The 17,457-nt window shown below is 31.2% G+C and overlaps 1 protein-coding gene across 1 annotated transcript in view; it reads left to right on the top strand.

Annotated features, from left to right (window-relative positions):
• Positions 1 to 17,457, top strand: part of LOC141342475 (myomesin-3-like) — an 80,937-nt gene that overhangs the window by 40,200 nt on the left and 23,280 nt on the right. Inside the window, exons 16-23 of the mRNA XM_073846930.1 lie at positions 924 to 1,107; positions 1,390 to 1,564; positions 2,560 to 2,681; positions 7,456 to 7,643; positions 12,296 to 12,422; positions 15,188 to 15,369; positions 16,908 to 17,022; positions 17,108 to 17,264. Coding sequence (XP_073703031.1) covers positions 924 to 1,107; positions 1,390 to 1,564; positions 2,560 to 2,681; positions 7,456 to 7,643; positions 12,296 to 12,422; positions 15,188 to 15,369; positions 16,908 to 17,022; positions 17,108 to 17,264 — 1,250 coding nt within the window. The remainder of the gene's footprint in view (positions 1 to 923; positions 1,108 to 1,389; positions 1,565 to 2,559; positions 2,682 to 7,455; positions 7,644 to 12,295; positions 12,423 to 15,187; positions 15,370 to 16,907; positions 17,023 to 17,107; positions 17,265 to 17,457) is intronic.

Genomic DNA, 17,457 nt, shown 5'->3' with positions numbered 1-17,457 from the left:
TATTTTTAATTTGTATCTAATTTTTTGTCTATTTTTTATGTCATTTTATTAATTTAATGAAAATAATTTTTGCTATTTTATTTTTTTACTATAAAATTGCACTTGCATAAATTATGTATACAAAAAAATATATAAAACAAAAGAATTTTATTTTTAATTTGTATCTAATTTTTTGTCTATTTTTTATGTCATTTTATTAATTTAATGAAAATAATGTTTGCTGTTTTATTTTTTTCTATAAAATTGCACTTGCATAATTTATGTATACAAAAAAGTAATATATAAAACAAAAGAATTTTATTTTTTAATAATTGTATCTAATTTTTAGTCTGTATTTTATGTAATTTTATTAATTTAATGAAACTAATTTTTGCAATTAAATTCTTTTTACTATAAAATTGCGCTTGCATAAATTATGTATACAAAAAAGTAATATATAGAACAAGAGAATTTTATTTTTTAATAATTGTATCTAATTTTTAGTCTGTATTTTTTATGTAATTTTATTAATTTAACGAAACTAATTTTAGCAGTTTTATTTATTTTATTAACTATAAAATTGCACTTGCATAAATTATGTATACAAAAAAATATATAGAACAAAAAATATGCAGAAAATTTGAAGGCACACACATATTAGCAAAAACCTTTTTCTATCTGATTTCTGGTCTGTATATTTTTAATGCAATTTTATTTTTTAACTATAATTTGCAGAAAGTATGTAAACCACAACTCCAGATTTATAGTTTAGAAATAAAATGACATAAAAATATACAAGTCAGAAATGAGCCAGAAATAGGTTTGATTCAATGAACACACATATAGGCAAAATGTTTAGCTTGAATGTACTGTAAGTTGATTTCGATAAATAATAAATAACAGTTCATTAATGTAAAGGTGACTGTTTTAATTGTGTATTTCAGTCCCTAACAGAGAAGGAGAGCTGGCATCTGGCTAGTATGGATATGACAGTTCTGTCTACGAGATTTGCTGCGTTTGATCAACAGAAGGGAAAGTCATACATTTACCGTGTTCGTTCTGTCAACAAGTACGGCATCAGCGAACCATCTCTTCCCAGCGAACCCGTCTCACTGGGACAACCGCTAGGTGACCATTTTCTTAAAGAAACAGTGCTCATGTCATTTCAAACCTGTATGAATTTCTTTGAGCTTTTGATGTTTTAAAGAATTTTGGTAACCTAACAGTTGACGGTAGCCATTGACTTCCATACTATGAAAAAAAAAAAAACATAGATGTTTGGGACAAGCGGAGGTTGAGTAAATGATAACAGAATTGTCATTTTTGGATGTACTGTCCCTTTAAGCGCACTTCTTTTCAGCGTGTATGTAAAACAATACAGTTAAATGTATTTGTTTTTCTGTCTTTTAGGAGCTCCCGCTAAGCCACACGGCGTCCTGTCCATCCGAGACACCAACACCTCGGTCCTGCTGCAGTGGAAGGAGCCCAAAATAACAGAGGGCATTGTGGGATACTATCTGTACTGCAGTGAGGTTGGAAGTGCACAGTGGAAGACCATCAACAATAAGCCCATCACCAAAACCAGGTCTCTTCTTGCATCCTGTAGATTCCAGAAGCAATTAAAGGAATAATTAATTTATTCATTCTCAGACCATCCAAACTGTAGGTGACTTTTTTTTTCTTCAGTCGAGCAGTAAAGAAGATTTTTAGTTGAAACTTTGCTCCTTGGTGATTCATAAAATGGAAGTCAATGGGTACCGGCACTTTGAGAGTCAAAAAAGCTCATCAGGAAATACAAAATTAAAGGAGAAATTCACTTCCAACAAAAATGTACAGATAAATGACTCCCCCTCTTCAGTCATAAAAAAACGTTTTTTGAGGAATTTTCTCCATATAGTGGACTTCTATGGTGCCCGTGAGATTGAATGTCCAAAATGCAGCTTAAATGCAGCATAAAATGGCCCAAAACGACCCCAGCCGAGGAAGAAGGGTCTTATCTACCGAAACAATCGGTTATTTTCTAAAAAAAATATATATATATATATATATATACTTTTTAACCTCAAATGCTCTTGTCTAGCTTTGGAAAAGATGGAATACACAGAGTACACGTAGAGCTAGAAAAGACAAGCGCCTGAGGTTGAAAAGTATATAAATTGTCTTTTTTTTTTTTTTTTTTTTTTTTTAAAGAACTGATCGTTTTGCTAGATAAGACCCTTAATCCTCGGCTGGGACCGTTTAGAGCCCTTTGAAGCTGCATTTAAACTGCATTTTGGAGGTTCAGACTCGCGGGCACCATGGAAGTCCACTATATGGAGAGAATCCTGAATTTTTTTTTCTCAAAAACCATAAGTGCCGGACCCGGTAGCCATTGACTTACATTTTATTTATCACCAAGGACCACGATATTAGCTAAAAACCTTCTTTATTGTCCTACTGAATTAAAAAAGTCACCTACATCTTGAATAGTCTTAGAGTGAGTAAATTAACCGCAGATTTTCGTTTTTTGGTGAACTGTGCCCTTAAGATATGTAAGAGAACCTAATATTCTTACTGAAACTGGTTTCCTTCTTTGCTCAGGTTTACAGTCGACGGCCTGCAGACCAATAAAGAGTATGTATTCCGGGTAAAGTCTGTGGGACTGGCGGGAAACAGTGTCTACTCCGATGAGTCTCCTGCCATTCGAGTCAAATCAGCAATATGTAAGAGTCTGACCCGCCTGTGAACCAGACCAGACACTGCAGGACAGCAGCTTTGAATATGACGCCGTCCTGTCTAAAGTGCTGCCTGCTGTCTGCTTGAGCTCGAGAAAACTGTTTATGGTCTCAGTGTGAATTGATCATTCTAGGAATGAGCTTTTGCATGAACCGATACAGCAGGTGAACTCTTTTGACTTGAGCCAGAGAGCAACCACCTAGAACGCCCTAGCAACCACCTAAAATACCCTAGCAACCACCCAGAACGCCATAGCAACCAACTAAAATACCCTTGCAACCACCCAAATGCCTTAGCAGCCACCTAGATCGTCCTAGCAACCAAACATACCCCTAGCAATGCCCTTACAACCACCCAGAACATCCTAGCAACCACCCATACCGCAAGCAAACCACCTACAGTACCAATGGCCTATCAGCCACCCAGAACATCCTAGCAACCACCCATACCCCTAAAAACCACATAACAATGCCCTAACAACCACCCAGAACACCCTAGCTTCCACCTAGCAATGCCATTGCAACTACCTAAAACACCCCAACAACCTCCCATACCCCTAGCAACTTAGCGATGCCATAGCAACCACCCAGAACACCCAAACAACCAGCCATAGTAGCAGAGTCTTAGCAACCACCTGTACTCCTAGCAATTACCTAGCAATGCCCTAGCAACCACCCAGTACACCTTAACAACCACCCAAACACCCTAGCAACCACGCAATGCCCTAGCAATCACTTAGAACATACTAACAACCACCCTAGCAACCACCTGTGTCCCTAGAAACCACCTAGCAATGTCCTAGCGACCACCCAGTACACTCTAGCAACCACCCATACCCCTAGCAACCACTTAGCAATGCCTTTGCAACCACCCATCCTAACAAACACCCTAGCAACCACCCAGAACACCCTAACAACCACCCAAACACCATAACAACCACCCAGAACACCCTAGCTTCCACCTAGCAATGCCATAGCAACCACCTAAAACACCCTAACAACCTCCCATACCCCTAGCAACCACCCAAACACCCTAGCAACCACCCAGTACACCCTAGCACCATCCAGCAATGCCCTAACCACCCAGAACACCCTAGCAACCACCCATACCCCTAGCAACCACCTAGCAATGCCCTAGCAACCACTTAGAGAACCCTAACAACTATCCATATCCCTAGCAATGCCCTAACAACCACACATACCTCAAGCAACGCCCTAGCAACCACCCAGAACGCCCTAGCAACCACCTAAAGTACCATAGCAACCACCCAGATCGCTGTAGCAACCAACTAAAATACCCTTGCAACCACCCAAACGCCTTAGCAACCACCTAGATTGCCCTAGCAACCACCCATACCCCTAGCAACCACCTAGCAATGCCCTAGCAATCACTCAGAACACCCTAACAACCCCCCAAACACCCTAGCAACTACCTGTGTCCCTAGAAACCACCTAGCAATGCCCTAGAGACCACCTAGTACACCCTAACAAACACCCTAGCAACCACCCAGAACACCCTAACAACCACCCAAACACCATAGCAACCACCTGTACCCCTAGCAACCACCTAGCAATGCTCTAGCAACCACCCAGTACACCCTAACAACCACCCAGAGCACCCAAACAACCATCTACAGTTGCAGAGTCCTAGCAACCACCCATAACCCTAGCAACCACCTAACAACAGCCCAGACCACCCTAGCAACCACATGGAAATGTGTAAACAATTTCTCAGAAGGCCGTAGCAACCACATATTCATTTTCTAGAAACCACCCACAACACTGTAACACTGTGTTCAGTAAATGTAAAGGTCTACTTGTGTTTACAGTAGTATTCTGCTGTCAATGAGGTACAGATGTGGTTATATGGTGAGCTAAGACGAGCACACGCGATGCTGCTGCTCTTTCTCACAGTCGTGACCAAACACAGGCCTGTTACACCAGAGAACGGCTCAGTCCTGACAGTAATAGGCTGTCGTCTGATGCTGCAGCTTTTCTCTTAGTAATAACGGCTGATTCTGAGCGACGCTGATGTGCGTTGAGATCAGGACAGACACTCCGTCTGTTAGCATCCAACACCAGAGAACCTTCAATCACATGTTCCTGAAGATCAAACCCGTGTTTTTTAAATAAATCATCAGATTAACCTCAAAGAAAACGCAGAGGCCCGTTTCCACCACTGAAGAAAAAATACAAATTATAATTGACTTTTTCATCTCACAATTCTGACTTTTTTCTCAGAATTGTATGATATAAACTTGCAATTCTGACTTGTAAACCCAGAATTGTGAGATATAAAGTCACAGTTGTAAGGAAATAGTCTTTTTCCCCCTCATAATGGGACTTTTTAACTGAAATTGCATTAGAATTAATATAAAAAAAATAGTATTTTAGTGTACTTTTATCTTTAGTTAAATCCCGGTGTGTTTCAGCTCTTTGCAGACGTTGCTCTTCAGTTTTATCCCCACATTTTAAGCAGAATTGAATGCAAATAACATAAAATAAACTAGATTTGAACTTCCTGAAGGAAGTAACTGTATTTGCAAGTCAGCAAGAAAGTTTTAGTCTTTGTTTCTGTGAATGCTGCATTGCCAAATCTGCAGTGTCTGAACAGGGTTTAGTGGTTTGGACTGAAGTAATTGCATAAAGTTTAATGCTCAGAGTAAGAAGTTCAGGGGAAAAAAAACGTAAAGCAGGATGTTTGAGGAAAATTATCATTGTGCTGTCACAAAAAAAAATTACACACACAAAAGCAGTGTCATTTTTATGCATGCAATTATATGTACGTTTAGAGTTAAAGACTTGCTGACACACTTACATAAATACATTTATTAGAAAATAATTACAACATTGGAACATAAAACCATTCAATGCAATTCCACGTAATATATTTGCTCTGATTTACTTACATGGGCCACAGAAAATTAATATTAAAATATCAAATTTTACCCGGGTTATTATTGTTAGCTAAAATGTTTTTATTGATTGAAATAAACATATATGTTTAATATATTTATTTAATTATTTATAAAATAAATGACAAACTAAAAAGCACAAACTAAATTGCCACAAATTAAACTAAAATGAAAACTGAAAAACTAAAAAAAAAAATATATAATAGTAATTTAAATGTAATCATTTAAACCTAAAAAGTTGTATTTATTTATTTATTTATTTATAACCAATATAAATAACAAAAGCACAAGCTAAATTAAGAAAAACTGAAGTAAAATTAAAATAAAAACTGGGGAGAAAATACAGTTCTGAAACCAGTATACATTTTAAATTATTTAAATAGTTTCAATTTAATAATTTAAACCTAAAAGGTTTTATATGTTATTTATTTATTTCAATAACAAAAGCACAAACTAAATGATAAAAAAAAAACTAAAATTAAAACTGAAAAAAAAAAAAATTATAACGAAACCAGGATACAATTTAAATAATTAAAATTTAATAATTTAAACATAAAAGGTTATTTATTTATTTATTTATAATATAAATGACAAAAAAAACACAAACTAAATTACCAAAAATCTAACTAAACCAGGATACATTTTAAATAATAAAAATAATTGAAATATAAATCTAATAATTTAAACCTAAAAGATTATTTATTTATTTATTTATTTATAACATAAATGACAAAACTAAATTACCAAAAATGAAACTGAAAAAACACCAAAACCAGGACACATTTTAAATAATTTAAATCGTTGAAATTTATTTATTTAAACCTAAAACATTTTATTTATTTATTTATTTATTTATTTATTTATTATTATTAATAACTAATATAAATGACAAAAGCTCAAACTAAATGACCAAAAATTCAACTAAAATTAAAATGAAAACTGAAAAAATACAATACCGAAACCAGGACACATTTTAAATCATTTGAATTTATTAATTTAAACCTAAAAAAAATATTTATTTATAACTAATATAAATGACAAAACACAAACGAAATTACCAAAAATTCAACTAAAATTAATTAAAAAAAAAAAACACAATGCCAAAACCAGGACACATTTTAAATTATTTAAATCATTTAAATTGATTTATTTAAACCTAAAAAGTTTTATTTATTTATTTATTTATGTATTTATTAATAACTAATATAAATGACAAAACACAAACTAAATGACCAAAAATACAACTAAAAAAAAAAGAAAACCACAATGTCAAAACCAGGACACATTTTAAATCATTTAAATTGATTTATTTAAACCTAAAAAGTTTTATTTATTTATTTATGTATTTATTAATAACTAATATAAATGACAAAAGCACAAACTAAATTACCAAAAATTCAAAAAAAAAAAAAAAACAGGACACATTTTAAATAATTTAAATAATTTAAATAGATTTATTTAAACCTAAAAATTTTATTTATTTATGTATTTATTAATAACTAATATAAATGACAAAAGCACAAACTAAATGACCGAAAATTCAACTAAAATTAAAATTAAAACAGAAATATACAATACCGAAACTATAAACTAAATTTTTATGTATTTATTAATAACTATATAATAAATAATAAACTAATAATCAAAAATAAAAAATCACTTATGAAACCAGAACATCTGGTCATCCTATTAATAATTTAGGTTATTTCAGCTGTAAAACTGGGAGTGAATCAAATAATCACTGATTTGATTCATTAACAATTAATAGCAAACATGATGTAGTTGACTTTATTAGTGTAATGCAGCAGCCTGCATGACCTCTGACCTTCCTCTGGCCGTTTCTGCAGATGTTCCATCCCATCCATCAGCCATCACTCTACTGTACTGCTCCGGACGAGAGATGATGATTGGCTGGAGAGCCCCGGCCAATCACGGAGGAGACCCTGTGCGCGGATACTACCTGGACCAGAGGGAGAAATCCCAGAGCATCTGGAGAGAGATCAACATCCAACCTGCTAAAGAAAGACTGTACGAGGTGAGCTGAAAACAACACAATTCCGTGATGGAGTGAGAATAGCCTGCTCATAAATACTGTTTATTGCTCAATATTTCATTGCAAGGAAAAGTTTGACCTGCTCATCTGCCTCCGTCTAACTTTAAATGTGTCACTGAGCAACCGGCGTGTCCATGGAGACTTAATTAAAACTTAAACCGCTGTTTATTTTTGATTGTTTTCAGTGTGTAATTAGAGCTTCAACATCACGCTAGTGGTTTGATGAAAAAAAAATCGATTGTTAGAGAAGGTGATGTTTAATTTGTGGAGTATGCAGACAGAGGCAGGTCTGGTGCAGGATTTAATTATTAAACTTGTGACATTGTCAGATGATTATTGGTTGTTTAAAACAGGAATTTTAAGTATGATAATGAACAAAACTGTGCACAAATGCGGTGCGAATTAGTTTCGTTTTTTAAATAAATAAAATCACAAATTCTTTGACAAAATGTTCTTTTTTTTTTAGATGGTTGTTAGTTAGTTTGAAAACTGAAAAAATGCGATACTTAAACCAGGATACATTTTAAATAATCTAAATGTAATAATTTAAACCTAAACGTTTATTTATTTATTTGTTTGTTTGTTTATAGCTAATATAAATCACAAAACACAAACTAAATTACTGAAAATTAAACTGAAATTAAAATAAAAACTGGAAAAAAAAAATACAATACTGAAACCAGGATACATTTTTTAACATTTTAAACATTTAAATTTGATTGTAATAATTTAAATCTAAAAGGTTATTTATTTATAACTAATATAAAACACAAACTAATGTGAACTAAAATGAAAGTAAAGTTAAATTAAAGTCAAATAGTTTTGATTTTTTTAATTTGTTATTATTACAATTATTACAATTAAATTTTTAAATAGTTATCAAAAAAATTAAATGTAAATAATTGATACATTTATTTAAATACATTAGTGTAGTTTTCATTTATTTTCTAATTGTTATGTTTATTTTAAGTATTACATTTTTTGCTGTTATTTTATTTATATTTTAGTTATAATTGTTAAATTGGTATTAAGTTCAATTTATATGGAATTTAAAATGGAATATTTAAAAAATATTTAATTAAATTTATTTATTTAAATATGGTCAATATAGTTTTAATTTATTAAAATTATTGTTACTCTTATTTATATTTTAGTTATAATCTGTTCAAAAATAAATGTGAGTAATTTTATTTAAATATATCAGTATAGTTTGTTATTGTTATTATTTTTACTTTAGTGCTTTCAATTATTATTACTGTTATTTTAGTTACATTTATATACAATTTACTAAGCATATCGTATGTATTATTAGTATGAATTTGTTTGAATTTTTTATTTATTTTTTACTTTTTTATTCTCTTATTTTCAGTCATTTCAGTTTTAGTCATTGCGCGTTATGTACCTTTGTCATTTTTAATAGTTTTAGTGCTATTTTATATTTCTTTTTAGCTTTTTTATTTTTTTATTTAATTATTTTTTATCTTGAGATTATTTCAAAATAACCTCTAAAATAACAAAAAATAAAACTGAAAATTAATAAGAACTATATTGACATTTAAAAAAAAAAAAAAATTAAAAAATACAAAAACTTTTTTTAAATCCTGTAATTTTCTGTAAAAAAGAAGAAAAAAAAGAAAATATAAAAATGAAAGCAAATTTATTTATTTGTTTTCAGCTTGGAACTTATTGCAGTTTATTCATATGAATAAACTAAATTTAAACTAAGAATTAATTACAAGAAATAGGGAACAAAAAATTACAAATTAAGTAAAAAAAAATTAATCCTGTTATTCTGTTTAAAAAATTTCTGTTTATAAAAAAAAAAAAACAGAAAATATAAAAATGAAAGCAAATTAAAAATATTAATAAAAACTGTAATAAATATCTCAGTGATACTAAAATAACCCTATAATAATAGTATTCCTAGCCTCAATAAACACCAATAATGAATCTAAAGCAAAAGAGAGCATATAATAGTCATTTTGACCTCTTGGTGAACAAACAGCATTTTCTGAGGGTTTTCTCTGTCCTTTGATGAAACAGAACATGTTTCATGAGTTTTCCTGAGTGCACAGCGCCCTCTGGTGGATTAAAATCAGCCCCATGTCTCTTTCTATTAACATGCCCTCTGAAAAATAGAGGGTTGTTTTGCACTATTTGCTCACAGGACGCCACATAGTACATTATGTCAATTACAAAGCATTGATCTTGGAGGGCACTGTGGTCGTAGCATGAAGCCCATGTTAATGGTTTCCGTCGCTCATTGAGGAGTCAGAGACACACGCCGCCTGCCCAGACCAATTACAGACGGCACAAACACACAGCACCCTACATTACAGTCCAGTCGCTGCTTTCACGTCTGCCATCTAGTGGCTGCTTTATGTGGCCTGGTCTCGACGCTCCAGAGATTTGAGCTCCCAGATAAGCCTCTGATTTGATAAGAGGATTCAAGAAACAGTTAATCATGAGTCTAAAGGCTCAAGAAGGCCGTTTTCCTAAATCCAATCCCAATTACTTGTGACTAGGTGGCCACTGGCGCTGATCTTTGCTTCTCATCACAGAAATGGGCTTAAAGTAATGTTTATCGGATAAGTAGCTCTCAGGCCTAATGGTTCTTGATATAGACGTCAGCCGGCGGATCAATACACTGAAGATAAAGGCTTTTCTGGGTAGGTAACTAAAACTATAATAAAATAAAATTATTTTAGACTAAAATTTATTTTAATTATAAATGAAAACTAAAAAACTAAAAATAAACCATTAAAATTTTTTTTGTTACTTTAATAAAGTAAATATGAATTGAAATTGAAGTGCTAAAATAGTATAACTAAATATAATTAAAATTAAAAAATAAAAACTGTCAATATTTTTTTTAAATGACAAAAACACAATAATTACTAAAGCTTTAACTAAACTAGAAATGCAAAGGCTAAATATAAAAATAAAAACTAATTCAAAATTTGAATAAGTAGTAAAATGGTACAATTATTGAATAACATTCTTGTTACTCAAATCAGATAAAATAAATAAAATGAGCAATTACATAAACTACATGAACTTTAAAAAAAAAAAGCTAATAAGAATGAAAAAATTGCAAAAAGCTTTAACTATAGAATTAAATATAGAATTAAAAATAATAATAATAATAAAAAATGGAAGTACTGAAATGGCTCTAAACTAAAAATGAAATAAAAATTAATACAATCTATATAAACTAAAATTAAAAAAAAAAACTAAGGATATAAAAAACAGGAGTATCAGTCATCGATTTTGTTAGTCAAATAAAATAAATATTAACTGAAATTTAAAAAAAGCTAACAAAAATTAAGTACTAAAAAATCTGTAAAACTGAAAAAAAAATGACTATCAATATTTATACACACACACACACACACACATATATATATATATATATATATATATATATATATATATATATATATAAAAGCTAATAAGTATTACAAAAACAGCAAAACTTCTGTAGCTTTAACTAAAATTAATAATAATAATAAATATAAAAATAAAATGTTATTTCAAAATAAATAAATACTAAAATGGTAAAATTATACTGTTTCTGGGTTAAAAAAATGTAAGTACTAAAATAGCTATAACTAAAAGTGAAATAAAAATTAATACAAACTACATAAAAATTTTACAAAAATTAAGAAAACAACAAAATTACTAAATAAATACTAAAATAGTAAAAATTATACTGTTTCTTGGTTAAAAATGCATCTGATTCACCGGACTTTGCAGATTTCCACCAAAAAAAAGAGTGCCAGTCATCATTTTTGATGCTCAAATAAAATAAATGTGAACTGAAATTTAAGAAAAAAAAATAACCAGAATATTAAAGCACTTAAATAGTAGCTAAACAAAAATTAATTTAAAAAAAACTATACTGAAATTTTAAAAAAGCTAATAAAACACAACAAAATATAAAAATAAAACTAATAAAATTATTAATAAATAATATAGCTGACATTCAAAGACGAAGTTACATATAAAAAACTATATTGAAAAAATCTAAATACAAAATAAAACAAATTAAGGTACAAACATAACACACTAAAAGTGAAATAAAAAACTATATTGAAATACAAAAACAAATTAAATACAAAATAAACAAATTAAAGTGCTAAAATAACACATAAAAGTGAAATAAACTATATTGACAAAATTGGTAAAAACAAATTTAACTAAAATGAAAATAAAAACAAATTTGAATTAAATATAAAATAAACACTAAATATTAAAAACTGTACAAAATAAATACTAAAACAGTAAAATCACACTGTTCCTGGGTTAAAATGCATCTGAGTCGAAGGACTGGACAGATTTCACACACAATTGGAGCGTCAGTCATCCGCAAAGTTATTCTCCGTCTCTTGTGTTTTAGTTCATTAAATATTTTGAGTTATTTTGAAGATGCTTTCAGCTTCCATTAGAAGTGTAATCCTCTCCTCTGTGCTTTTAAACACATTTTGCATTTAAATGAACACTAAAAACACTTTGATTTCTGCTTGTTTTTATAGATATTCTTTTATTATATTTCTGTGTGGGATTTTAATTTTCTCTTCTGTCCTTTCTAACACATACACTTATTTTCCATTATTTGTTGGTTGTGTTTTTAGGTGACAGGCCTTCAGGAAGGACATTTTTACCAGTTCAGAGTTTTTGCGGCAAATATTGTTGGATTGGGCAACGCTTCTGAACCTAGCGAATTGTTTTTGTGCGAGCGTTGGACGATGCCTGAGCCTGGTAAGATCATATATTATCAGGAATAGGAATTATGTTTGTTTACAATTCTTTTAGCAATTTGGAGGAAGACAAAACAAGTCTTATTGCAGCTACATGAACTTGCAAAGAAGCAAGTTACAGTATATTTATATTTAAAAAAATATTAAATGTATTGCATATAAATAACCCACGTTAAGATGTCCACGTCAAAAGAAATTCACAAAAGTGATTTTATGTCCATAAAAAGCACATTTAATGTAAGTAAAGTGTCTACTTTTAAGGTTTCAAATAAGTTTTTGGAGAATAAAATGTCAAAATTTGGTTGAAATAATGTTACACTGTCGTTCAGTGTGTAACAATATTTTTGTAACAATTCAAACAACATGCTTATTCTGACTTGTACATATTAAAATATATAAAAGAATAAGGGAGCATTTTCAATTTGATTGACTATATTGACATTTTTAAAATGCTAGTTTTGACAAAAACACATAAAGATAGACAAAAACACAAAGTCACTAAAACTAATTGAAATGAAAATGCAAAATATAAAAATAAAAACTTAAATATTAAAATATGAATAAATAATATAGCAGAAAATTAAAGACAATATAAAGGGAACAATTAAAGTACTAAAATAACACACTAAACAAAAAATTTAAATGGAAAATATAAAAATAAAGCAATATAAGCACATTTTAAATATTATGTAATAATATATTAAATATAAACTAAATACCAAATACTAAAATCTGTATAAAATAAATACTAAAATAGTAAAAATGCATCCGCAGATTTCCACCAAAAAAGAGAGTCAGTCATCATTTAGTTACTCAAATAAAATAAATGTGATCTGTGTGGAAAACAATTCTTATTGCACCTACTTGAACTTTCAAAGAAGTTACTGTATATTACCAAATGATAATTTACATGTCTATGTAGATTTATTGCATATAAATATCCCATGTTATGTCAGTTTTTTTATTTCCATAGAAAGCACATTAAATGTAAGTAAAGTGTCTACTTTTAAGGTTTCAAATAAGTTTTTGGAGAATAAAATGTCAAAATTTGGTTGAAATAATGTTACATTTGTCATCCAGTGTAACAACATGTTATTCTGACTTGTGCATATTAAAATATATAAAAGAATAAGGGAGCATATTACATTTTTAGTTTTAAATGAATAAAAAATTCTTACTGACAAATAGGAAAAACGTAGGATAGTGGCAGATTTTAAAAGTTTTGGGTGAAAGCAATTTGTCTTTTAATGTCAGAAATTAGTTGCATTAATCTTTAATGTGTTTCTGTTCTTTATATTTAATGGCTTAATCGTTATATTCTCTTTCAATAGATTGTGTCTTTCTGACACAGAGATACAGAATTTAAAAATCAATAAAAGTAGTTTTTCTCCCATAGCGCTGGTTCACTTTTTTTGCCATTTCTGAGGGTTATTTCACTGACAGCACATTCATTTAACTAGAAAGAGTTGAGACGGCAGTATATTTCTCCTTGCTTATCATGCCTTGTTGTGGACTAGATCAGTGGTTCTCAATCCTAGTCCTGGAGGACCCCTGCTCTGCACATTTTGGATGTCTCTCTTATTTAACACACCTGATTGAGATCTTCAGCTTGTTAGTTCAGTTCATGGATTTCTCTCCTAATGAGCTGATGATCTCAATCAGGTGTGTTAAAGGAACCGTATGTAAGAAATTTATGTCAGTTAATCATAAAACGGCCCTGACATGTCACTAGACATTAAGAAATCATGTTCATTTCAAATACTTATATCACTGACAACAGTGGTCCGGCCAGGATATTGTCATTTAAAAGTGAGAGTTGCAGCCCTCAACTGATGTTATTGTTGTCATTTTGTGCTTTGGTCTGAGGCTCCACCCTCCAGCTATCGACCAATCACGAAGTCAGTAGAGTTTTGTGATCCGGGTTGCCAGCTCTGTTACAGCTGCAGCTATACGAACGTGTCGGATAAAACATGTATAACGTTACGAAACCTAAAAGACCTCGTTATGAATCCGAAATACGTCGTGACAAAGTCCGAAATAAAAATAGGATTTGTATAGGATATGCCTTTGAAAGATGGAGACGGCTGAAAACGGAGAAGAATTTGAAGATAGACGCCATCGTTGGTAATTTTCTCCTGGACAGGTAAGATTCATCTATGTTTGGATAACTTTGCTTCCGTACACAGTGGATTTCCCACGGTTGGTCGTGCAAAATGCGTTCATAAAAAGCTTTATATCGCACCACTAGCAGGGTATGAAAACAATCTATGTTCCGACTGAAATGTGGTATTACAGTACATCTTTACGAAATATTTGGCTAATCGCCATCTGTAAATTTTTGCGATACATAATTAGTTCGCAAAACATCTCTTGTGAAGCATAAACATAATTAACAGAAGAAAAACAAATTACTGTGTAGGACTCGTCACTTGAAGCTCCTTGTAGCACTAGCAGCCTACTCCTGCAGCTTAGCTGGCAACCTCGAGTCGGGGGGGTGGGGAGGGGATACACCGTTCTACAGTATTTTGAAAGTGATTGCAGTACCAGTTTTGGCCGCAATCCTACATACGGTTCCTTTAAATAAGGGAGACATGCAAAATGTGCAGAGCAGGGGTCCCCCAGGACCAGGATTGAGAACCACTGGACTAGATGACTTATTTCTTTAATTTTATAGTTTCTATGTTTGAGAAAATAATCACAGCTCATAGATAGAGTGTGAATGTGTGATTGGATTATTGTATGAATGTGTTGATTCATGTCTTGCAGGTTGTCCGTATGATCTGGAGTTTAGAGAAGTGAGGCGGAACTCACTGGTGCTGCTGTGGGCGGAGCCTATATACAAGGGCCAATCAGAGATCAGCGGGTATATAGTGGAGATCAGTGAGGGGGCGGAGTCTGAGGATTGGACACCTGTGACAAGTGAGCCGGTGACGGAAACTCACTTTAAGGTGCGTTTAGCTTGGGTTTTGATTGCAAAATACTAAACTTAGTAATGTGTGTTAAATCTAATTCTATATCCTTAATTTCAAATTTTGCATCAGGAATCCAATTTAAGGTAAGTCACTGTAGCTAAAAGGGTCATTTATTTTTACTTTTTTCTTTATCCAGTTGATTAATCACTGTGTATTATGTTGTTTTGTATTGCAAGTTTTCTGAAATGTCATGTTATAGACAAATATAGAAATTAGGCATCATCCAATTAAATATGCAATCATTTGCATACATTTCCAAAATATTAAAATATTAAAATTATTATTCTGTTTTTTTCTTTTACACATTGAATTAAAGTAAAATGTATTATAATATTATATAAATTTATTATTTATTATAAGTAGTATAAAATAATATTTTCAATATAATACAATTAACTTTTATTTGCAACTTAAAAAAATAAAAATAAAATACTACAGCCAGCCAGTTTTGATCAGTTTTTTTCTCCACTTTAGCAGCACTTACACCAAACTTTACAGGTTTATTCCTATGTGTATTTTAATAGATTTTACAGTAGGGTTTGTTTATGTATCATTTTGGACCAGATTTACATAACATTGTATATAAATGTTATATACTGGATAAATGTTCTATAAATCTGGTGCAAAATTATTTATGAACAAATCCCTCTGTAAAATACTTTAAAATAAATCACAATTAGTTATAGAGAAATGCCAAATGGAATTTTTAAGTAGAATAAAATAATAGTTTCCTGTTAAAAAAAATAAATACTGTCAACAGCCAGATAAAAAAAAAACATTAATTTTAACCAGTTTTGGTCAGTTTTTTCCCCACTTCGGCAGCACTTACACACACCAAACTTTACAGTTTTATTTCTATGTATATGTTAAAGGATTTTACAGTAGGGTTTGTTTATATATAGTTTTGGACCAGATTTGCATAACATTTTATATAAATGTTATATACTGGATAAATGTTATAAAAATCTGGTCCAAAATTATTTATGAACAAACCCCTCTTTTAAATACTTCAAAATAAATCACAATTAGTTATAGAGAAACGCCAATGTATATTTGTATGTTAATATATAAATGTTATATAAATCTGGTCCAGAATTATTTATGAACAAACCCCACTGTAAAATACTAATAATATAAATAGGAATAGAACTGTACAATTTAAAAAAGTGATTTTTTTACTCAAAAAATATATTTCATAATTAATTACAAAGAAACACCAAACGAAATTTTGAACCAGAACTCGTAAAAGTACAAAAACGCTTATTTACAAATGTATTGAGAAATGGCTTTTAAAATTATGTATTGCACAAATAGATAAAAGTGTAATAAAATAAACACTTAAATGTGTATTTGTCTGAAAATAAGACATTTTATGGAAGCAAAATAGCCTAAAATCTCAAAATTGTCCAATGCATGACAAACCTGTGCATGTAATTCACAGTAGTTGCATTTGCATCTCATCCCACTTTAGCTTTCAAAGAGCATTGACCTGTTTCTGGATGATTGTTGATTAGGTTTCAGGTCTGCAAGCAGGTCAGACGTACCGCCTCCGTGTGTCTGCCGTTAACGCCGCCGGAGTCGGCATGTCTTCGGTGGCGTCTGAGCCGGTGGAAGCGCAGACTAAAGCAGGTCAGCTGCCTGTAAATCTGCATAATGATTTCACGCTCATTTTATAGAGAGACGCTTTTACTCTCTGTCCCACGTTTGCCACCAGGAACCAAAGAGATTGAGATCGGAGTGGATAATGACGGCTTCATCTTCCTGAGCTTTGAAGCTCCTGAAGGCACAGATAAAGACGTCTTTAAGTGGAGTAAGAACTACGGGAAAGCGATTGAAGCCGGGCGAGCCCGATTGGAGAACAAAAACAACAGGTCTTTAGTCACAATATGAGCACAACTCTGACACTTTTGGACCTGGAAGTGCATTTCTCATTTATTGTCTCCATAGGGGTTTTCAACTGTTTGTCAGTAATGAGTTTGAAACTTTGTTTTGAAGGAGAAAAGCTTTTGAAATTGTAAAAAAAAAAAAAAAAAAAAAGTTTTTTTTATTTTTTTTGAGGAAATT

This window comes from Garra rufa, chromosome 9 (assembly GCF_049309525.1).
Source record: "Garra rufa chromosome 9, GarRuf1.0, whole genome shotgun sequence".
NCBI classification, from domain to species: Eukaryota; Metazoa; Chordata; class Actinopteri; order Cypriniformes; family Cyprinidae; genus Garra; species Garra rufa.
This window is presented reverse-complemented; position numbering and strand designations above follow the sequence as displayed.